The 23395-nt window shown below is 42.6% G+C and overlaps 1 protein-coding gene across 5 annotated transcripts in view; it reads left to right on the top strand.

The window, feature by feature from the left end:
- The window catches only part of SUGCT (succinyl-CoA:glutarate-CoA transferase), a 793120-nt gene that overhangs the window by 681990 nt on the left and 87735 nt on the right, over positions 1-23395 (top strand). For 4 of the 5 annotated variants that reach the window (XM_046021135.1, XM_046021134.1, XM_046021133.1 and 1 more), the window contains one exon: positions 2476-2539. The exons of the other annotated variant lie outside the window; for it this stretch is intronic. In XM_046021135.1, coding sequence (XP_045877091.1) covers positions 2476-2539 — 64 coding nt within the window. The remainder of the gene's footprint in view (positions 1-2475; positions 2540-23395) is intronic. 5 annotated transcript variants of the gene reach the window in all.

Raw genomic sequence — 23395 nt, 5'->3', positions numbered from 1 at the left:
CTCAGTAGAACTGAGATTTAGCACCTCGCCTTGGCGTTTAGCCCCACACCCACATGGGAGGAGGCTGTGCTGGGCGGGTGCTGAGAACGAGCCACACCAGAGTTAAATTATAGCTCAGTTCTAACACTGGCAGGAATCTTCTCTGGCCAGCTCCTGGGTGCAAAGCTGGTGATTCCAAAAGAGAGGCAAGGCATCCCTAGAAAGGATCTCCATATGGTGTGGTATCACCCTCGCCCGGGGGGGTGGACGGGGTTGTTTAAAGAGCATCGTCCCAAAGGTGGTGACCGTCCCCAAAGAAAACAGCGGCTGGGGCACCCGGGTGGCTCAGCGGGTTAAAGCCTCTGCCTTCAGCTCAGGTCATGATCCCGGGGTCCTGGGATCGAGCCCTGCATCGGGCTCTCTGCTCAGCAGGGAGCCTGCTTCCTCCTCTCTCTCTCTCTGCCTGCCTGTCTGCCTACTTGTGATCTCTGTCTGTCAAATAAATAAATCTTAAAAAAGAAAACAGCAGCACCCCAGAATATTGAGGCACACCAGGGTCATACTTCTAACCTTAAAACATCACCTGCGAGGTTGTCTTACTGGCTTATTCCGTAACAGGACCAAAAAGCTCCCTGGAGTTAGAGAGAGCCCAAGAATTTTGACCTCTTTCCTCTGGGTTATCCAAGTGAGAAATCATTTTTGTTAGTTAGTTTTGTTTTTGTTTTTGTTTTTTTTTTTTAAATTCCATGCTCTTTTAACTCTGTGTGAAAAGACTATGATGAGGGTATGGATATGCACATCTTGTTTTTATCTGAAGCTCAAAATCCTGTAGAACCATTACAACATGTGGCTCTTTGGGATATTAGCAAGAAAGCCTGGTCCCTAAGTTTACTGTGCCACTCAATCACTTCTGCCTCTTAGATCCCTGCACAGAATGGGAAGAGAGAAGCTCTCCATTTGGTAGGCAGTACAGGTGAAGTCACTTCATACGTAAGCTGCCCTTTCATGTCTCAATGAACATTCAGTAATAGGAATAGTAAATTGAATTTGGGGGTTCTTTGAGACAGTATACCCAGGTAGCCTCCGATTGTTAAAAAATAAATAAATAAACAAAGGAAACCAACTTTTGTAGCATTTTTGTTTGTGTTTGACCAAACATTTTGCCTCCCATAATTCAGATTTCAGGTTCCGGAATCAAGTTCCATGTCCTCATCTCGTCCTCCACCCGCACTTGGAGGACTCTTGATCCCTGGCACATTCTGGATTCCTACCTCCACCCGCAGTTGGAGGACTCTTGATCCCTGGCACATTCTGGATTCCTACTACCCCGTAGGAAAAATGAAAGCCATGGATTTAGGTAGCTCTGTTTCAGTGCTCAAGCAATTCAATATCAAGTTGCATTTCTGTTTCTCGGGTCCTGATAGAATGTCCCTGGCCTAGTAACTGGCCTTGTGTCTTAAACCTGAAGTCAAGTCTGCCTCGTGTTCTTGATCCTGGTCACCGTGCATGGGAGTCTAACCATCCCTCTAGGATGGGGTCTCTGTTGATGCTGTTGTTGTTTTCCTCAGTTTTCTCCTTGCCAGCTCCTACTGACTAGTCGTTCTGAAATTTAGTCTGATTGTTATTGTCTTGTTACCACTGAAAACATGTCTGGTTTCCATCTCCTGCTCAAGCGTCTGACCTGAGTCCACTCTGGGCTCCTGGCTCTGGTAACAGCAGCCCCGAATCTGTCCACTCCCAGCAGCCACTGGGCCTTCCAGTTCTGGTTCACCTTTCAAACTGGTCTGTCTCCCCACACCTTCCACTGAATACATTGCTGGGAACACATATCCCATCCCTATTGGCTGCTCTGTTCCAGGTCCTGGTTCTTCTCCCATTCTGTCCTTCTGCAGTTGACTTGGCCATGTCCTGCAGGGAGTTAATGCAGGAAGAGGCCGAACTTTAGTATTTAGAGGATCAGACATAGATGAAAGGGGGGAAAATCATACTCTATACTGAGGATCAAATAACATTTTGAAGAGTGGGAAGACTTTATTAAAAAATGCAGTTTGCTAGTCCTGGAATATTCTAATTCTTTTTGGCTTCGCTTGGTTTAATAGAGGATGGAAATATTTTTATTCAAAATATTCACTTTCAGGGGCACCTGGGTGGCTCAGTGGGTTAAAGTCTCTGCCTTCGGCTCAGGTCATGATCCCAGGGTCCTGGGATCGAGCCCCACAGCAGGCTCTCTGCTCTGCGGGGAGCCTGCTTCCTCCTCTCTTTGCCTGCTTCTCTGCCTACTTGTGATCTCCATCTGTCAAATAAATAAATAAATAAATATTTAAAAAATAAAAAATAAAATAAAATAAAATATTTACTTCCAAATTAAAATTCCAAACATCTCTGTGTTTTGCAATATCTTTTCTTCAATGGACCAAATAGGTGGCTTTTCGAACTCCTTGAGATTAAACAGTTTTATTTTATAATTTTTTCTCCTGTCTGTTTTTACATTTAAAGGTGTTACACAATGGTCTCATCATGGAGTTGAAGCATCCAACCGTGGGGAAGATATCAGTGCCAGGTTTGAAAATTTTTATCATTTTCCTTAATTCCTTCCTTCCTGAATTGTTCCCTGTGCTGATAGCCGCAGATAGGCGGTGACTCCCCAGCTTGTTGAGATGTTATCCAACATCTTTGTTTGGATTAAAGGGAAACCCTAGTTATGTCACACCCACGAGCATATGCTGAAGCTATAGAATTGTGTCTTGGCTCGAACGAATGTCCGATTGCCTTGGTGACCCGAAATGCTCATATTATCTGACTCCATTTTGTGTAATCATGTGCTCACCAAAGTACATTATATAATTGCCAAAGACAGACAACCATAGAGATGGCACCTCTCACAGATGAGAGCGGAAGCCAGGCACCATGGAGTTGTCTCCAGACGTCTGAGGCCAGGGACCTTTCCTTTTGAACTGTGGTTTACAGTGTGGTTCTCAGCTTTGTAGATAAGGAAACTAAATGTTTTCACTTCACTCAGGATACACTAAATTTTTCTAACTTGACTCATACCAAACAAACTCACTAAGACATTTTGGTCTAAGCCAAGATGCCAGCTTTTTCACTTCTGGGAGAATTCTCTTTCCGGAAGCCAGAAGCCTCATGCCTACTCTCAGAGCATCCAGAGTGTCGTGAGAGCTCATGACCAACCTGCCGCCCCCCACAGACTTCACTCCTCTAATGATCATAATGTTACCATTCTTCAGATCTGCTGTCTCTGCTTGGGGCACCACTGGGAAGACACGCCACATTCTTGTCCATCGGGTCCCTATTTCCTAGACTATACACAAACCAGACACTTATTTCTGTCTCTTCTTCTGACAAAGGATAAAAAAATTACTTAGGACTTCGGTCATTGTTTACTTGAAACTATATGCTGGTTACGATGCTTGAAATTTGGGCATTCCCCAAAGCCTCACTCACCTTAGACAAATAGCATAGAGCATTTACTTCTATTGGATCACATTTATTGAATAACTGTTATGGTTAAGTTCATTCCAAGTATAATCTAATTTTAAGATACAGGATTAGCTTGGTAATAATGTTCTAGAACAGATCCGATCGTGGCTATCAGTGCCAAAAGGATAAGAAGAGGAAGGTATGGTGAATAAAGCAAGTTGAAAGGGAAAATTCTGACGTGCAGGGGTAGAAGGAACATCATACATGAATTAAGGAAGGTAACTAAGAGAGAGAGAGCAGGTGTGAGCATGTCAGAGACTGGGACCACGTGTTAACAGGGAAATACTATACAGTGGAGGCAGGTGGTAGTGAGAAAAAGGCCTGTTGATAAAAACTTAAGGAAGTCATTTATTCATTCATATGATTGAGCATATACCATATGTCAGGCAAGGTTTTGGGTGCTAGAAATGCAAAAATAATGGAGCTCCTACTCAATGGAAAGTCAAATAGTAAAAGTAGCCAGCAAATGCTCCTGTAAGTGTAAGTCATGATGAGTGCAAAGAAGAGGGCACAACTTCCATGTTGTCATGGAGAATAATGGAGGCAGGTGGGACCTATATTTGTTTGAGTGATCCGGGAAAGCCTGTGGCTTATCAGTGGAAAACTAGGATAATCAGAAGTTGACATGAGAAGGGTAGGGCAAGAGTGTTCCAACAGAGGCACCAGCACGGGAGAAGACTCTGAGGGGGAAAGGGCTGGGTGTTGAAGCCTACATGGCAGGTGAGGTAAGGGCCAGGAAATCAGACTGCAGAAAGGCAGAGCCTGAGGCCCCACCAGTTGTGGTTTTACTCTAATTTGATGCAGGGGAATGAAATGGCATAATTTATAACCTATCGCAGGGAGTACGTCAGGAAGTTGTGATGGGAGTTGAGGTGATTATATCTTAAGTTAGGGTTCATGGTGGTAGTGATGAAGAGATGGAAGTGGCCAAAACAAAACCCCTAAACACAGTGTTTCCAGTGTGAGGAGACGTTAAAAAACATGTTTTAAGCATTTTAAAACTTTTTAAGCAGGGGAACTAATTTTCCAAGTAAAATCTCAGTAATCTCAATATCCAAGATAGATCAAAACAGAGTTTTGCTGGTGGAGAGGTTAGCACTCCAACCATTTAGCTTTTTCCTCCTCTGCTTCCATCATGCGGTCTCCTCCAAACACCTGCTTGGAACCTGGGACCCAAAGGACATTCAAGAACCACTGGTGTAATTTAATTCTACAAGTTTTCAGATGAGGTCACAGTCATTAATGTCCCCAGCACATGAGAGGACAGGGTAAACATTTGAACGTTAATACGATTGTTAGTGTAGTAAGGAGGAAAGTGAGTCAGTGGCCAACCTAGAAGGAACTCACTGGATGTAACTCTCTAGATCAATCAGATGTGAATTTGCTGATTTCCTGGTAAAAGAGTGAACAGTCAATCTCGGGAAGAGAGAAATATTTTTTCAGATTCCTAAGGGACAGACGTAGACTTTTTCTCATTTTAATGTGTAAGTGTATCACTTAGCTATTGTCAGAATAATGCTGTGTAACAGATAACCACCAAATCTGAGTACCATCCAGACAGAAGCATTTGTTCATTCCATGCACGTACACGAGGGGGAGGACAGTGAGCCAAGCCCACCCTTGGTTGGGCGGCTTTGCTTCTAGGTGCAGGTCTGGCCAGGTGTCTCTGTGAGATGGACTCAGCTCTGCCCCATGCGCTGCTCACCTTCTTCTTGTGGCAACGACAAAAGAGCAAGAAGACCAACAGAAACCACCATGCGTAACCAACAGAGCCTTCTGTCCACATTCCGCTGGCCAAACCAAGTTTTAGGTTGTGTTCCAAAGAGTGGGGAAATCTTTCTCTCGTTTTAAGAGAAACAGCAAAGCTACATGAAAGAAAACATGGGCACAAGGAGGGGCAAAAACTGGGGCGCAAAATTTAATTTATCGCAACAAGATTCTCAGATCTACAGCTATTTCTTTTTTATCTGTTATCGTTACCTTTATTTCCCTTTGGAAAATTCTACCTATTTAATATCTATTGAGCTTAGGCATATTTTTGGTATATCTGCTTTATTGACTTATATTCCTTTTATAGAACTTTTATAGAACTGTCACTATACCAAGTCTCAGATTTCAGGTGGCATGGATATGTTTAGGTTATTTTTGGAATTAGCATCTGAGTGTCTTTTGAGAGCTGCTGGCACACTGGGCTCCCCAGCAAAAAGGAGAGACAATTCTGCTTATGGACATGAATCAGTTGCTATTGTGTTTCCTAATTCCCTGTATCCTATCGAGAGGCCACGCATATAGGGTAAGAGATATTAAATGCAAAGCGGATTTATCAGTAAGTAATTATTATTTTTCCTGTGGATTTCCCCCTTCACTGACTGTATTTACCTATGATCATTCTGCCTTTCTTTGTAAGGGATGTCCCCACTGGAGACCTCATGAATGCTGTAGAAATGACTGGTTCTCCTGCAATGCCTCAATGAGGTGAATCTGCCAAAACAGGAAACCCAGAGTGGAGTTAAAAGTGATAGTATGCTACATTGTGTTCTAGTTAGCTAGTGGAGACATATTTTTGAATTCATTAAATGCAGTTCTATATATACACACATACACACACACATCTATATATATACATCTTTATTTTACAGGATTTTTACTGTAAAATATTACTTTATAATACTGTAAAATGTTACTTAAAACTACTTTAATGTTACTTTAAACTATTTATTAAAAATAAGTAGTTTTATTTCTGTTTCCTATGTTTATTTATTTATATTTATTTACTTATATTCCCTATGTTATTAATGAACTTCCTGCAAACTTTACTGAATTTTCCATACGTTGCACTGATCTGCCTGAAACGTTTTCTACCTTGGTCATTTCTGGAAACTTGTCTCTTGAAGAACAGCAGTAATTCTTATACAGTATTTATGGCACTGTTTTTCCAAGATGTGTAAATGCACACTACCCCTTGGATTCTCAGTTTAGAGCTCGCACCTAGGAGACTGCATTGATTCATACCTTCAAGCTACTACTGATCAATGAATGTTTAATATACTATGAACGGGGATGGGAAATTATTAACCTCTTCAAAATCCTTTTGGGTACTTAAATAATTACTATAAGTACTTACTACATTGTTCCGATATTTGTTATCATTACCAATATTAAAGTAAAGCGAGTACTATGACCTAAACTATGTGCTTTATTAATTTATCTCTATTGCTACATCCTCCATTTTCATATCATTTCTGACCACTTCCAATGAATAGGAAATTATTTAAGAAGAAATTTCATTTCTGCATATGCATTTCCTTGATAAAGCATGCAAAGTAGTTCATGTTCATACATTGTCTCCGTGAGTTGTTGTTAGGCTAATACTATTGTTCTTTATTTCATATGCTATTCATTAAACTACTCTCTCCTTTGAACTTTAAAGCCTATTTGACAGCTCAAGGTGCAAAGAGACTAAGAGGAAGTAATCACTAGTGGTGGGGGTGTAAATGAGAAAAGGTGTGGTGCCTCTCTTTGCCAAGCTTAAATATTCTGGTGTTCTAGAGTCCCCAGGAGGGCAGCGGGCCACTGTTAGTTTAGGGACAGAAGTATCCACATAGTGGGCACCATGTACTACTAATTTGCTCCTGATTAACTTACGTAATTTGAGTACTGAGTTGAGTAGTCAAACCTCAAACACACAATCTCAACTCTTGTCTTCCCTATGCTAGATGGAGCTCTGATGGAGCTCGCGGGGCTACTCTTCACCAGGGAGGGCAGTGTGAACAATAGATAGGGGCAAGGAGATGACAGTTTCCGTGGAGAACTATACACCATGGGGGGGAGAGTATGGACCAGGGAGACCTCCCCCGGGTGTGGCCTCACAGAAGGCTTCCCTGAGAAAGTGTAAACAGACACACCGGCAGTGGGCAGCTGTGCTTGGGGCCAGTGTGGTGTGGGCTGTGGGGGTGGTGAGGAGGCTGTGTGGTGCACAGAGGAGCTGAGGACAGGTTCCCAGGTAGAAACCCGGAGGGAGCAGGCTCACCCTCAGTCACCCTGGAGAGGCAGGTGGAGGCCGGAAGAAGAAGACCTAACACGGAGCTGATGCCCAAACTAAAACCAAATTAACATGGAAAGGGGATGTGTGCTGAGCTGTCTGAGGTCCCTACTGCCCGGAGGAGAAGGGTCTTGGAAGAGGAGCTCGGGTAGGAGCCGCGATCTGGTTTGGCAGATGTCCTCACGGATGGCTTTTAGCAATTCCAAAAAGCCTTCTCACACAGTTGAAAAGTTTTTGTAAAGCTCCTAGCATCCTGACATTTAAACTGTGAAAGCTATGGCAATTGGGGTTCATTAGTTACCAAGGTAAAAGGTACATTCCAGTTCATAACACAAAGTTTCGTCAACCAGAGACTGGCCATTATAGAAACATTCGCCTTATTTGTGACTCGAGTGGAAAGATCTCACATGAGTTACTATAGTGCAGAGGACGGCCAGTTTCCACTGAGCCCTTCGCCATTTGCATCTTCTTCTTGTAATTCTGCTGCCCATTTGCCTTTTAGCCAGGGAGGAACACGCTGTCCTTCCATGTACTTTGTAGTGCCAAACCCCCTTGGTTTTGAGATCCAAACTTCAAAGGATGTCACTGAAATAGAGTTTGATGGGTAACTCTTAAGTTTCTCACCGTAACCTTTTCCCAGCGACTTCCCTGTGAGTGTGCATCGCCGTTGCCCATTCCTGCAGTGTTTTTGGGAAGTATTTTCGTGGTGAGTGTGAAAGGGACGCCGTCTTCTGTGCATGCAAAATGACTTCAGATCGAATAACCCTTGCCTGCTGGTACCCTGGTCTGTGTTTTTCAGCAAGCAGCTCTAAGCTCTTTCCAGTAAAACTTTTGTTCAATCTTTTCCCCGTAATATTTTAATATTCCTATTTGGAGCCTGCAAACAATGTTTAGCTAGCTGGTGTTTGGTGCCGGAAGGAGTTACTGACTTCCTGGATAATGGAGATCTGGCTTTGTTAGTGAATTTTTCCAAAGTTGAATGTGCTGCTTTATTTTATCTGACATTTTTTTTTATTTTTGAATGTTTTGCAAGGCTTTATAAATGGTGAACGTCTTTTGTAAAGCTTCTGGAGGACAAAGATACTATATCCATTTAAGTCAAACGAGCACCCCACTAAACACTTGATAGACATTTTCTGGACATTGATTAGAATGAAAAACTATTGGGGAAAAGAATTAAAAATGTGATTTGTGACCGTTTTTAGCAGTATGCATTCTTTTATGAACAGACGGGTTACCTGTGGAAGTTATCTGAAAGATATTTATTTTACTTCTTTAGTTTGTTTCCAGTTTGAAGTACATACATTATATGGAGTGACCTAGTCCCTCATGTGGTCCCCATTCTCTGTCTGCTAAGCCTTCATGCTGCCCTGGTGTTTTTAGCTCTTTTCTCCTTCAAACAGAAAATCAGATAGTGTCTCTGAAATCACATATCCTCCAAGTGCAGTTAAATTTCTATAACGGTTAACAGCAATGGGGAAAGCTGTCACAGATCTCACCAGGGAGAAAGAAAAATTAAGAGGGACCCAAGTTTCAGCTTATATCCCTCCATAAAGTTTAAAAAATGTTGGTCCTCCTAAGGAATTCTATGTAAAGCCAGTCTGAGAATGAAAGGTGAGATAAGTTATTCCTTCCAGGTAGAAAAAGCTTTCAGATGACAACAGGAAGAGTGTGTAAAGTTTTCATGTTGTGTGTAGTGCTCAATCTATCTTCTAGAAAGAACATACTCCTTCAGGGACCAGGTTAAGCTGTAAAGAGAGGAAAGAGATGAAAGCAAGGTTCTACAGTCTGTCAACAGAATGAGAGAAAGCTGGCAGGGAAATGAATTTTCAAATAGACTAGCCATGGTACTTCCCAAAGCCCTCCATTATGTTCAACTTTATTAAACCCTTAACCCACAGCAATGTACTGAGAGTTAAATAAATCAGTGTATTCCCGGATGATTTGACATTGAGTGCCTGCAGCCTTCTCTGGCAGTCCCGTTACAATGAGGCAGGGTCGTAGACATAGTTATCCTTTAGTGAGAAATGAATAGCACAGTGACTTTCCTTCCTAGGAGAGCAGGGAGGAAGCGGGGGTGGGGGGGTAGTGAATCGCATCTCCAGGAATGTCGTTCCATCAGGAACTGGAGAAACCCTAGGAGCCAAGTTACTGTCGCTGATATGACTTAGGGATCTCCATCAACTATGCTTATCTGTGCCATGAGGAAGAAATATTTCGTGAGAGCTGGGCTTTCATGCTCAGGGAATTCATGTTCCTGTTAGTTGGGACTGGGAAAGTGGCCAAGATCTCAGTTGTTCCTCTTCAGCATGTCCTCATCAATCTCGACTCTAAGATAAGTGAATCTGTCTAACAGACGAAAAACTCTTGTTGCAAGGCAGTCCTAAGTTATCAATAAAGTTCTGGGATGCATAGTTGTTTTCACTGTTAGAAAGCAATATGTGGCTGAAGAATTTTTCTGGGTGAATCTCTAATTGGATTTACACATTGTTTGAGGTGCTTTCTCTGACGTAACCCTATGCGGAATGATCCTTTTGAGGTGAGAGGTGTTTGAAATCATCTGAGAAGACCACAGCATGTTGAACCAAAATCTAGAAATCAAAACAAAACAAAGTAAAAACAAAAACAGAAAGCCACAGGAAGAGGGGAAGGCTCAATGATGGTCAAGCATTTTTTTCTTATCTTGTCCTAAAAGGTGGGTGGACACTTTCTGGGATCCATGCTTGAGTCCTTGCTGTTGCAGCTGTAGCCGACGTTCACTGGGCACCCAGAGAAGTCTTTTTCTGGGTCAAATTTAAATACTGACTTTATGATAAGTTTTTAGAGAATACATTATTTAAATGTAATTAGGCATGCAAACTGGCTGGAGAAGTAAAATCAGAGCACAAAAGGATAGAATGATCTTTCAGTTTGGACTTCCATGTTATGGACTTACCTTGATTCATCAAGAGGTGACGTTATTTTGCTTCCCAGTGGGCTTCAGTTGAGAGTGGCTTGCTTGCCTTCATTTCTGGGTTTATTCATGGTTGGTCCTCTCTGGAAGAGGAATGGCTTTGTTCTCCTCTAGCATTAGTAGGTAGAAAGTCTTTGGTCCATGAAGAGATATCAGTTGTGCTGAATCCCATATGAGAATTGTTTTCTTTAAATATGCTGCCTTAGGGAGAATGGGTGATTTAGTCCATTAAGTGACTCTTGCTTTCGGCTCAGGTCATGATCTTAGGGTCCCGAGATGGAGTCCTGCATGGGGCTCTGCACTGGGCAGGAAGCCTGCATAAGATTCTCTCTCTCCCTCCCTTCATCCTCACCCTGGATTCGCACTATCTCAGTCTTTCTCAAATAAATAAATTAGTAAATAAATAAATGTGGTTCCTAAAGATGTCAAGATATACTCCTGTTAAGAACACTTAGCCATAGGGACACCTGAGTGGCTCAATCGGTTAAACATTTGCCTTTGTCTCAGGTTGTGGTCCCAGGGTCCTGGGATCGAGTCCCACAAAGGGCTCCTTGCTCAGTGGGGGCTCTGCTTCTCCCCCTGCCTGCTCTGCCTGCTGCTCTCTCTCTCTCTGTCTCTGACAAATAAACAAATAAATTTTTACAAATCTTAAAAAAAGAGAGAGAGAAGACTTAGCCAGAGAAAACATCAATGGTGTTAATCATCTTTTTGGTAAGAGGATTATCGTTTCATTTGGACTGGGCATGTAGTGCTGTGTTGATATTAACGGGAAGGGTTGGAAGCAATGGTAGTAAAGAGCTAAACAAGAACCTCCAGCAATCTTAATGCCACCGATAGGTCGTGTTGCAATATCCCATTCATCACAGTGCCTCCAAGTGATAAGGGTTTATTTGACTTTGACCTGGGTCTGTGGGGTCATTGCTTACATCTTTCTTGGCAAGAGTGAATGCTGTCTCATGTGTGTCATTATGTATCAGCTTCTCTGGAACCATATTTCGGTGTTGTTGCATTGTTATCTGCCATGGTATTAGCAGTGAGTGTGTCTCTGGGTTCCTCCTCTGAGTAAGATGAGGGCCCTGCATGGAGGGGGAAGAGGTAAGGGACATTGAAAAGCTTCCCCAGCTTGTCCTCCATGAGAACATCAGAGAAGGCACAGCGGCCACGGGACTGTTGGGGGAACCACTCCGAACCCTGTGTCTGTTGAAAGTGCTCCCAGGAACCCTGCTCTCCAATTTACCATAAGAAGCCACGTGCTTTCAAACAATTAAGCAAAATCAAATTTTAATTAACTTAAAAATGCAAGAAAAAGTTAACACAAGATATTTTAGCGATTTTAGGAGTATGCATGGAGAAGTGCCAACAAGCTAGGGAAACACAACTGCCCATAGATTTAAAGAACATCCTCAGTATATCCTCACGAACCCCTCAAAGACCGAACCTACATTCTCTTTGTGACTGGCCCTCCAAATCTGCATCGGATCTCAAGTAACTCACTTTGCCTTGACTTCTTTCCCAATGAACTGTCCATCCTTTCAATGTAAAGATAAAATGGAGGTCACTCTACTATGTGCAAATATATGTTTGTGAAGAGATTTTAATGGCGTCTTTGTGGTGGAACACTCAAATTTGTAACAAGGGAGTACAAGTGAATATCTGTCGAGTCCTTCTCTATATATGATGGAGATATGAGCACTTTATAGACACAGTTGTTTAATCTTCAGGACAATTCAGTAAGCCATTCGTTATTGTCATTGGAAAACTGACACTCGCTGAGTGTCACGGGGCCAATGGGAGCCCACGTCGGGGTATCCCTGACCTCTGTCCTCTTTTCCCTGGTTACTACCAACTCCTAAGTTTGGCTAACCATGGAGTTTTTACTTTACAACTCTCGTCCCTAATCTGAAGGCCGCTTAATGTGTATCTTCAATGTTTCATTTAAAGAGCAGCTTGGCAATTTATTTAAAGAATGCTTAAATTTTAAGAATTTGAACTTCAATTGAATCTCTTTCCTTTGGGGATTAAGAGGTGTTTTGTGTGTGTGTGTGTGTGTGTGTGTGTGTGTGTGTGTTTTGTTCTATTTTTGTTTGTTTGTTTTTAACCAAGGCTATACCTGTGTTTCTATGAAAGACAAAAAAAGCTATTGGAAAATATATCGTTAGGCCATTTTGATATTCTCAAGAGCATGTAAGTGTAAATGCACCAAAACATGTGGATTACATTTCCCGCAAGTTGTACTGTTGAAAAGCAGTTTGAAAGGGAAAAAAGAGACATATTTGGGACATATATGCAGATTTCAATCATCAAAAGACCCAGATCTTAAACTACAACCCAGACTTACCCAGATTTGCCATCTTTCCTGGGATCTAGCCATGCCCTGTGTGGGCAAATTTCCTCTTTCTCACAGAGGACTGATTTTGTTTTAAAGTTAGAGCCCAATTCCTTTTGAGTAACACTAATTGACTGCAAAAATGTGGTGTTGGTATAAGAAAGTTAAGATAATTTTTCATTGTCGTTCCAGTGAGTGGTTGATACTCTTTCTAGAGCAAGAATTTAAGTGTTAACACTGGCAAATTCTGTAAGATGCCACTTACATGAAGTGCCTAGCGTAGTTAAGTTCATGGAAACAGAGAGTGGAAGGGTGGTTTCTAGGAGCCAGCCGAGGGAGAGTTGGGGAATCTGTGTTTAATCCGTACAAAGTCTCAGTTGCAGAAGGTGAGAAAGTTCTAGAAATGGATAGTGGTAATGGTTGGGCAACCGTGTTACTGTCCTGAATGCCACAGAACTGTTTGGTAGGTTTTATGTTCTCAATATTTTGTCACGACAAAACATGATTACTAAAAAAAATGCAGCTAACTTCTAAGGTGTTTTCCTGTGCCCAGGTGGTGTTTCTGTGTGGAGTGCATGTCGGCTCAGCCAGTGAGACCTGAGTTCACAACCTGGCTCTGCAGGTCACAGCTAGAGGTAATAGACCGTCTTCCTCATCTGTCTCACTGACCTGTCTCATCTGTAATCCAAAATCAAAGCTGTGACTTACGGTCATTAACTATTAGTATGGGCCAGGGCTCCACGCACAAGCATGAGCAGAAGTGCATTGTAGATCACTAATAACCTCTTAATAACCTTAATACTGTTAATAACCTCTTAACAGTATCTGCAGGAGCAGTGACTCTCGGGGGGGAACCGAAAGTCTCCACATTACTACTTACCTGTCAAACATTAACATAGAAATAATCATGAATATCAGGTCATTTTTCTGCTTAACGAACATTTATCCAGGATCTACTCGGTCCAAAGCACAGGCTGACAAGGAACTCAGTCTAATGGGACATTCGACGGTGACCAATCAAAGACACGCAGTGGGGACCGGGAAGCACCCTGGTCTGTCGCTGCAGCCAGATGTGTGACATAGGCCAAAAGCAGTCTCTCTATTCATCTTCCAACTAGGAGCTCTTGGATACGTGTGTTGTGTGTAGAGTCAGTGGAAACCATGCATCGTGAAAGCATCCGCCCCAAACAGCACTGTTCTCCGACAGAAGGTGCGGGTGAAAACAATAACTCAGGGATCCCAGATGAGAAAGTAACAGTTTGTTGAGGGGGAGATTAGAGATGCCATGCAGCGTTTCCAGAATATACTCTGCGGACGCAGGGTTTCTTGAGGTCCTAATAATCGTCCCATCAAGAAACGACTCTTGTCCAGCAACTCTGGACAACCTGTGTTACATAAAGGTCAATGAATGCCCTTTACCTCCACGTTTCTCAGAACTGCTAACGTTCTAAGATACGTTTGGAGCCTCTAAGAGCGAGATATTAAATGCTGTGTTTCCTTACGCTGTTGAATAGGGGACCTTGTTTTCCCCCCTCAAAGCTCCTGCTAGGATCCCATGGAAAAGCATTTTGTGGGCCATCCCACTGGAAACATGTGTCCCCTACAGCTGTATGGGACAGGCTGTAATGGTCCTTTACTGGAGAAGTTGGCTGGTTTATGCGAACAAGGGGAGAGGAAGCCAGATAAGAAAACTGACCATCAGGGGTGGGAGGTTGGGGGAACAGGTGGTGGGTGATGGGGAGGGCACGTTTTGCATGGAGCACTGGGTGTTGTGCAAAAAGAATGAATACTGTTACGCTGAAAAAATAAATAAAATGGAAAAAAAAAAAAAAAAAAGAAAACTGACCATCCACAGAGGGCTAGAATCTTCTCGTTTCTTAGTGCAAGGAACCAAGGGTCCTGAGGCTTTAGAAGGTTTTTTCTGTTGTTTTTGTTTTGTTTTGTTTTTGTTTTTTGTTTTTCCTCTTGTGGAGGTTGAACATCCAGAAACACTGGGCAGGAGAGGGTCAGCCAGGAGCAGAGCCATGGGGGTCTGAGGGCGGCCAGGAGCATGGAGTGTGTGGGAGGGCACCTTCCCTCCAAGCTGGCTCGGCCCCCACCAGCGAGAGCCGCATTCAGCAGCGAAAGGCACTGGGCACAGATTGAGGGCGATGCCGGAGTGCAGCTCAGGAACAGCTCACACGGTGATGCTCTTGCTCTAGGAGCAGAAACTATCCTGGGATGGAAAGAAATCACTTAAGGAGAAACACTTTCTCTTCCCGGCTCCTCGGTAAAGCTGCATGAGGAGGGTTCTGCACGAGTGTTCGTACACTAGCAGGGAAAATGGAGTTGATTAAGTGGAAGGAAAATTTTTAAATGTGACAAAGATGATGAGGTGATTAAGGGGTGGAATTGAAGTGGCAAGATGTGGAGAATTGAAGATGTACGATTGAGTAGCGATGACAGTGGGGTACACGACAGCTGCCTACAAAAACCCAATTAATTGCTAATGTGGCAAATGAGAAGAAACAGGCTTTAAGCACAAAAGGGAAGCTTGAACTGAAGTCTGTTAGGGAAACAGTGTTTACCAGGAAGGGTGATCTGACTGCCATCGCACGGGAAGTCGGTGGAGTTATCTGGAAAGAGGTTCGGGCTGACACTTTTCTTTTTCAGAATATCCTGATGTCAACAGAGTTTCTTCCTTTAGAACGAATGTGTACGTTTTCGTGTTCCTGAGGAGCAGACATTGAAGAACAGAGAAAAATATTTGATTGGCAGCTGGGTCTTGTGGGCTGGTAGCAACATGTAGGGTCTCTTCCGGCCTCTAGACATGTTTTCCTTTAAGCTGAATTATACAGTAATATTCTTAGTGGTAAGAATCCTAGAAAAGGTATGTATTTTGTTACACTGTGTGGGGAGATACAGCTTATAATGTAAAGCAGAATATGAATAGTTCCTTTTGGGGACACCTGGTAAAACTAGCCCCCAGGGAATATGATTATGCACAAGGTGCCTTATACAGATCATCTCTATCGTGTCGACACCTCAGGGAATCTTTAGTATCCCCATTTGACAGATGAGCAAACTGAGCCTCAGACCAATTAAAGAACCTGACCAAAGTCACACAAGCAGTCCATTACCGAACCAGAATTTGCCTTCCAGCATGAGTTCCTAAAAAAGAAAAAAAAAATTTCTGTCCTTTTATTGCGATGTTCTGCTGCCTCCTGAAGGCATTTTTGATCATCACTTTTATACGCTTTAGACCAATGGCTTAGTGTCTGTGAAGCACTCGTGAGAGCGAAATGGGCTGCTCGTGTTTGAGAGCACGTGGTCACTAAGAGTGTTGCCCACGCTCAGTGCAGAACTGGACGGGGCTGGAGGAGAGGACGGTTGGCTCCAGCTCCCCCAGCAATCAGAGTTGGTACGTGGAGCTCCATCAGATCTCCAAAACAGCATCCAGATTTGATTATGACTTCTCTCTGTGGTCTTTGAAGACTTCTGTTATTTCTTCCCTGGCCTCACGGAGTCCAGATCTATTTTCACATAAACAGAAATGATTCCTCCTTTCTGAGCACTTCATTGTTGGTGGCATTGTGGAATGTCCCAGGAAGGGGGAAATGGGGCCAATTATAATGGAGAAATTCCTCTCCGGCTTTTATGTTTATATGAAAATGCCAAAGCCACCAGCTGTTACAATAGCAGGCCTCGGTAAAGCCTTCCTTCCCACTGCCCAGTGGTGTACACACAGCAGGGGGAGATCATCCCAGCCGACTCCAGGAGAAGACGGAAAAAAGGCTCCCCCCAAAGTATCACCCTGCGTTCCTGAGTTACAGGAAATATAGGAAGTCTGCACTTAGATACACTTTCTATTTCAGTAGGAAGTTCCCAAATTGTAAGCATGCAAGCGACAACTCAAATTCTAACCGTTCTCTCAAATACCTTAGCTCAGCTTACCACCGAGGAAGGAGTGTTCTTCCTGAATAGAGGGAATATACATTGAAAAAAAAAAAAACCTAATTTCACATTCGTATTTATAGGACATCTGAGACCAACGGCCCCTCAGGGTGACCATTCTCTCATTCACCTCTTTTCACCATCAGGACCGACTACTTATGTCTTTTACATTCACGAAGCACATTTCAAATCTCAGGAATTCGGTTCCATGGCAGGACCTTAGCAGAAAAGTTATATATCATCTTGTTTGGCTATGTTTATAATGCTTTCTTCTTTCCTTAAAAAACCCCACATAAATGGTATATTAGTACTGATGGGAAAACCAGATCTGATAGGAGGGTCTTAAACAATTCTTCTGGAATAATTCAAGACCCCGGGATGGAGTAGATTCTAGAAACAAAACAATATAATCTTAAAGATTACATTTTTTTTTAATAAAAAACTAAGCTTCACTGGAGCTGTTTTACCCTATTAAACTTGGCCTAGGCATCTTCCCTGTCAACACTCCCGACCTAGGTAACCCCAGTCCCATTTCCTGCCTCTGCCACCTAGTGTCTGAGGAGAACCACGTATTTCCTGGACGGTAACAGGAGTGCAGCTGGGACATGCCCGGCTCGCCACAACAGGCCACAGCATGCTCCTTCCAAGGAGGGAACTCTCCATTCTCAACTTTCTTTCTCTATCACTTAAGGGTCCGTTGTGTGCAGGGCAGCTCAGGGTATCTTCAGAATGGTGTTCTCAGCTGCTTTGTCCCAGTCTAGCCATGGGGTCCCTCAGGCCTCAGAAAGCAAAAGTGACGCTTCCTCCATGCTTGGCATTTTAGACTCAATGGTTCATTTGTAGTGAAATACAGATATTTTTCTTGCTGGTTTGTTTTTCTGTATCTTAAATTGTGAAAATTTCCAGTAAGACAAGGAAGGAAAAAAAAAAAAAAAAGAGCTGTCACTTAAACACATTTGGTCTTAAATCAAATTAAAACTATAGGAATTCCAAACCAGAGGTTGCCATTCCAGTTGAAATACCATGATATTTTCTGTGGAAATAGATTCTTTTCCTTAAACAAAGCAAAGCAAAACAGAAACAAACTTTGCTGGAAGCAGCTTCCTGGGCTCTTGCATTCATTCATCCCCGGATGCCCAGCCTGGGATCCAGAGTCCGGTACGAATGTTGTTAGCGGCATGTTGTTTTAAAAAAGAAAACAAAAATTGTGTGCTTCCCTTGAAATAGAAAGTAACCGAACTTACTTTGAGACCTTCACGTCCTCTCTTTGGGTATTTGAGCCAAAAGAGAAATCAGAGAATTGGAGGTTTCCAAACCAATACAAAAAGCAAATTGGACCCCTCTTTATCATTTGTATCCCTTGCTTTTATTTAAGAGGGAGCAGGAGACCATGACCAAGAAAACCAAAGGAAGGCAAGCCAGGGTAGGGTGGGGGGACAATTGAATTTATGAGTGGAAAAAAATGGAGGAAATACTCATATTGGAACAGTTTTGAAATGGCTTAAATGGCTTAAACCTTCCCCTCTAGTCAACCAGCACACCTTCTCTGAGACGCCACCAAGATGGCGGCTTCTTGCGTGTTCCTTGAACATCACATCAGCCCCCTACATTTTCAGGCATGGATGTTATTTTCTTCAGACTGCTCTTCTTTACTCTTATTAAGTTCTTCACTATACAGAAAGAAATGTCAACATTTAACCCTTCGTGTGAGGTGGGAAAGGAAAAATGTTTATTTCAGCTCTCTTCCATTTAAATGCAGCAGAATTCTGTTGCAACTTTTTGTTCTTGAATTCCTGTGTGATTAGGTTGAAACCATGATCCCCAGAAAAGTATAGAAAGAAGCAATACATATCATATGTACACAGATCCCAGTGTCCGTTCTGGTGTTATGAGAAAATTCAACTTTATATTTTTGTATACGGGTATTATGCTTGTTTCTTTCTCCCCCAAATCCAAATTCCTGCAAATCCCAATGGCAATTTATTTTTGTTTTCTAATAAAAAATGTAAATCTTTGCATGTTAGTGAAAATTAAGCCTTTCAATTAATTTTTCCCTGCAACACTCTATTAAGGTAAATATAGAGAATTTCTGGGTAATTTGAAAAGGAACCAGTTTTAGACTTGACCAGAAATACATATGTTTGATATAATCATCCCAGTATTATCCTTCTGGCCTTATACGTACCTTGATGTGTTTATGTGTTTGTGTGACATACTTTCAAATGTCCTGCCAACTATTACATTAGGTAGATGTCAGTAATTGCTATTACTGTGTATGTGCCATGGGAAATTTTACAACATAAAATGGAGTGATGGATTATAGGTCGTAGTGTTGGCATAAAAACTGGGGTCCATACTTAAGGAGATCTCGTTCTTATGATGATGATTATGCAACAGCAATATTTCTACGTCTAACGTAAAAAATGCTTAGACACATATTGTCTGGCCTATTTACTTATTAGGTGCTTTTGAAAATGTTCCAGTGACTTAAGACCTTTAAATCTGTATTTAAACAAACAAACACGCAAACAAGCAAACATTAAAGCTCACCTAAACCACAAGACTAAAACCTAGTAGATAGTAGGAATTAATCTCCTATATTTTTTTTCTTCTTAATAACATAGGTGGTCTCTTCATAGACCTTTCTAATATTAATTCCTGTGCTTGGGAAAGACCCTCCTCTTCTACTTCCATACACAAAGGGTACGCTATAGAACAGAAGTCATGTGATATAAAAGAAAATTGGATGGTATTTCGAAGCTTTAGCACTTCAAAAACTATCTTAATGGGGGTATTTTTCAAAATATCATTAGTCCAAAGGACGACTCATGGGATTCCCTGGGTGTTGTAATCCTGGGAGTGGCAGAGTTATTCCCCTGGCAGGAAGGAGTAGCCTAGTTAGCGGAAAACTCAGAACAGGAAAGATATGCTGGTGTGGGTCAGAGGGATGGCAGGGGACAACCTGCCTACTGGCCATGGAGAGAATGGCAACCCATCAAGTGGGGCATGATAACTGGTAAGCATGGTGTCATATTTACCAAGAGATGGCAAGGCACCCTACGGGCAGTGGATAAAACACACACTGAGATTGTAGGCTCAAGGAACACCACAGAAACCTGAGCAGTGGCCCTCAGGAAAATCCTTCAGCTTAGCAAGGGTTGGTATTTAGGAGAAGAACTCAGCTCCTGACGTAAGAGAGAAAAAAAGCAAGAGCAAGATGGCATCATTGATTTTTCCAAATCCTGGAAGGACAAGGCAGCCAGGATAGTTTTAAGGCTAGAAATGAGTCTCAGGACAAAGGCAGAACCTACTTCTCAAAACTTGACCGGAAGGCAGGCGTTGGTTTCGGGGCAAGATAAAGCACACGACCTGGTGTGAGGCGTGCAGTGAGCACTGGACCAGCACTCTGTCTTCTGAGTCCAGTCCTGTGCGGAAGGATCCCAGGCCCATAGGCTCCACATAAATGAGGAAGGAGTATCAAGGGGGCAGAGAGCCAAGCCGAATATTGCCCAGGGAGTGTTTTCCAATTCAAGTTTGGGCTTTTTCCTCTCTGTTCAGCAGATGAGAGTCGAGAGGCAATGGCTTCAAGCTGCTTAACAGCCTGTTTCTCAGAATTCTGCACAGCTGCTCCTGAAAGGATCATGGCAGTCGGTCTGTAGGAATCTAGGCTGCTCCCCTGCCCAGACAACCCTTTAGGAATTTTCTGGGGTCCCTGTTGGCCCCACAGACTCTCGATCTCTGTGAACACCATCAGGATTTTTCACCTTCTCTAGGCCACTTTGTGGGAGTTACATTTTGGCCAGCAGGAATCTGTTCCGTTTATTGGGACAGCTAGATGACAACAACTGACATGTTTTAAAGACCTCACAGAGCCACCCAGCTGTCTTTTCTGTCACCATTTCTAGGAAGCAGGTATGTTCAACATGATCAACACCACAAATGGTGCTCTTCAAAAGAATATTGGCTGTGAAGCCCATGCAGGATTTAGTTTCAAAATAATGTATTTACCGTATTGCAGTCTAGATGCCTTCATATTGTGGTCGATGCTGCTGCTGACCCTTTCATGATACATCTAATATGTGTGTGCCTTTTTAAACGTAAACACCTGATCAGGGATCCCAACACACATTAGCACCATGCACCGTCAGACTGCTGTGCGATGTGTCTTCGTGGGGAAAGTGGGTGTGACAAATTGTCATTGGAGGAGAGAGCGATCATCAGGGTGGGGACCTTGAAACTGTGTCCTGCACGGGGCATGCACACGAGAAGTCTCCGATCCCGTGGTTACTTACAGAGGCATATGCCTTCGTAGGACCAAGCTAAGAACAAGGGATGTTATAGGAAAGGCTACTGGGCTCAAAATAAGGATAGATTTTCTTCCACGTGGAGCAGTAAAGAAAAAGACAGGGGTGGGGAGAGTTGATCTCCCTGGCAAGATGGCGAGCCCCACGAGAATTCTATGGAAGTAGACGGTGGTGGGCGCTTCACAGGAATGTTGTGTTTACCGGTAGAGTAGGGTATTGGCTGATGCGGTTGTAAGTGAGTGACTGAGTAGGAATCAACATTCTAATTTCGCATTTTGTAATCTGGAATTCTTCCCTGATTCCTTGCTGTAATAGGCCAAAAATAGTCCCTGGGACACATGAATGTTACCTTCTATGGCAGGAGGGACTCAGCCTATGTCTCTCAAGACTCAGTCAAGGTCTCAAGTTGGGGAGATGCCTCTGCTCTTAGAAGCAGGTAATCCAATAAGGAAGAGAGACCATACCAAAGGTGGTCATGTGTTGCCATAGCTACAACTGATTGGAACAGAGAGAATGAAGGAGTGACCCTGGGGACTGGGGAGAACATTTCTTCAGAGTATTCTAAGGGATACCTGCTCAGATTTTCCCACTACCCTCTACCTCAAGAACGGTGTAGAGGACAGTTAATGAACCGTCTGTTTTTCACCCTGCTCCTTAAAATGAGGGTGACCATAGCTTCCAGTGTGCTTGGGACTGTCTCCTTCTGTGCGTGTTGCCTGCGTGGTTACTCAGCCTTCCTCTCTCACATCCCGGGTCAGCCAACTTAGAGCCCGCTCCTCCAACCCCAGCAGCGTGTGCTCTCCCACACTTCGTTATTCTTCTTGGCCTTCCACACCTGAGCATGGAAGAGGAGGGAAGGAGAGCAGCTCATTCTCCTGGAAAGTTCAGTTTCTTGCTCTGGCTCCCATATTCCTATTACCACCTGCTGAATATTAGCCTTCCATCAACCCTTGTAGCTTATGTCAAGCTCCCATGGGTTATGGACTAAAGCCTTTCTCTGGAGGAGAATGTGCTTCTGGTTTAAAGAAGAAAAAAAGAAAGGGATATTTCCATGTTTGAGGTCCAAAGCATTTCTTTAGATTTAGTAAGATCATTCAGTGCTGAGTACACACTCTTTCTCAAATTGAATGATTGGATCTGCTGCCGCTAATTAGGTGTTTGGTATTTATAGATGTTTTCTTCTGGGGGAATGAGTTGTTCTGTAAAGGTGACTTTGGTCTATGGATTGATCAGTTGGTCAGTGGATCGGTGGTGGGTGGGTCAGAGAGCTTACCCTTTAAGTGCTAATCCTTTAGAAATGTTTTCCTTATTTGATGGAACCTTGTAACATGACTTAAATACCTATCCGGCTATCTTAATTTATGTGGATGGAAGAAAATGAAACATTGTCTGTTTTCACAATCATTAGAAATGTTCATTATTCTTTCTTTTATATAATAAGTGATGTCCTCATGGACTGTGGAGGCATATGGGATTGCTTGTGCTTTTCCTATAATTTTTAATAAGTATCTTTTTCTATGTCATATCATTCTAGGTTTATTGCCTCTGTTAGTTCCTCTGTCTCCCTCGTGATTTGTTTCTTCTCATCTGCTATGTAAGCTCAAAAAAACCAACATCAGTGTAATGATCAGAATTGTTAATGAAATCAAGGTAACTTTGCTCTCACTGATCAGCCACTCTCCAATGGGGAAAATGTATGGGTTTTTGTGACTTCACTTTTGGCTGCACAGATACTTTCTAGCTTGCTTTTTGTCTGTGTTCCAAGTAGTGGGGTTTGTCGAATAGTTGACCTCTAGATAAGGAAAGTGTTTTTGTAATTCTATTTGAAAATTAGTGTGGAAAATTAAGGTGTGCACCCCTATGGAGAAAGTTGAGGTCAAGTAGTTCATTCCTGAAGCTGTGCAGTCATAAAGATTCACATACTGGGCTCAGAACTAGTATTAACCAATCAAATTGCTCCCAGAGGGGTGCTCACTTCCTAGGTCAACCCTTAAAACACTCCACATAGCCATTTTAGGCTTCCAAATACTCGCTTGGTGAATGGACAGAGAAACAGGAAATCAGAGTGAAAATGGATGCTATAAATCTGTTTTGTACAGAAATGTGTTGAACAACTTTTAGGGAGGACAAATGTACTACATCAGATTTTAGGATTCCACAATGCTGCTTAATTTATCTGGGAAACTAAATCTTTCTTTTGTTCTGCCTTTTCCCTTTGAATTTGAGACTCAACAAAATTGTAGAAAACTGGTGATTATTTCAGAGTTTTAAAAGTCAGTCCTCCTTCCCTTTTATCAAAGGTTAGAAAACAATTCTATGAAGTAGATTTAACTTAACTAGTGGAAGGCCAATGTTATTAT

Source organism: Meles meles, chromosome 10 (genome assembly GCF_922984935.1).
Source record: "Meles meles chromosome 10, mMelMel3.1 paternal haplotype, whole genome shotgun sequence".
NCBI classification, from domain to species: Eukaryota; Metazoa; Chordata; class Mammalia; order Carnivora; family Mustelidae; genus Meles; species Meles meles.
Note: the sequence above shows the minus strand (reverse complement) of the source record. Positions and strands in the feature narration are given on the sequence as shown.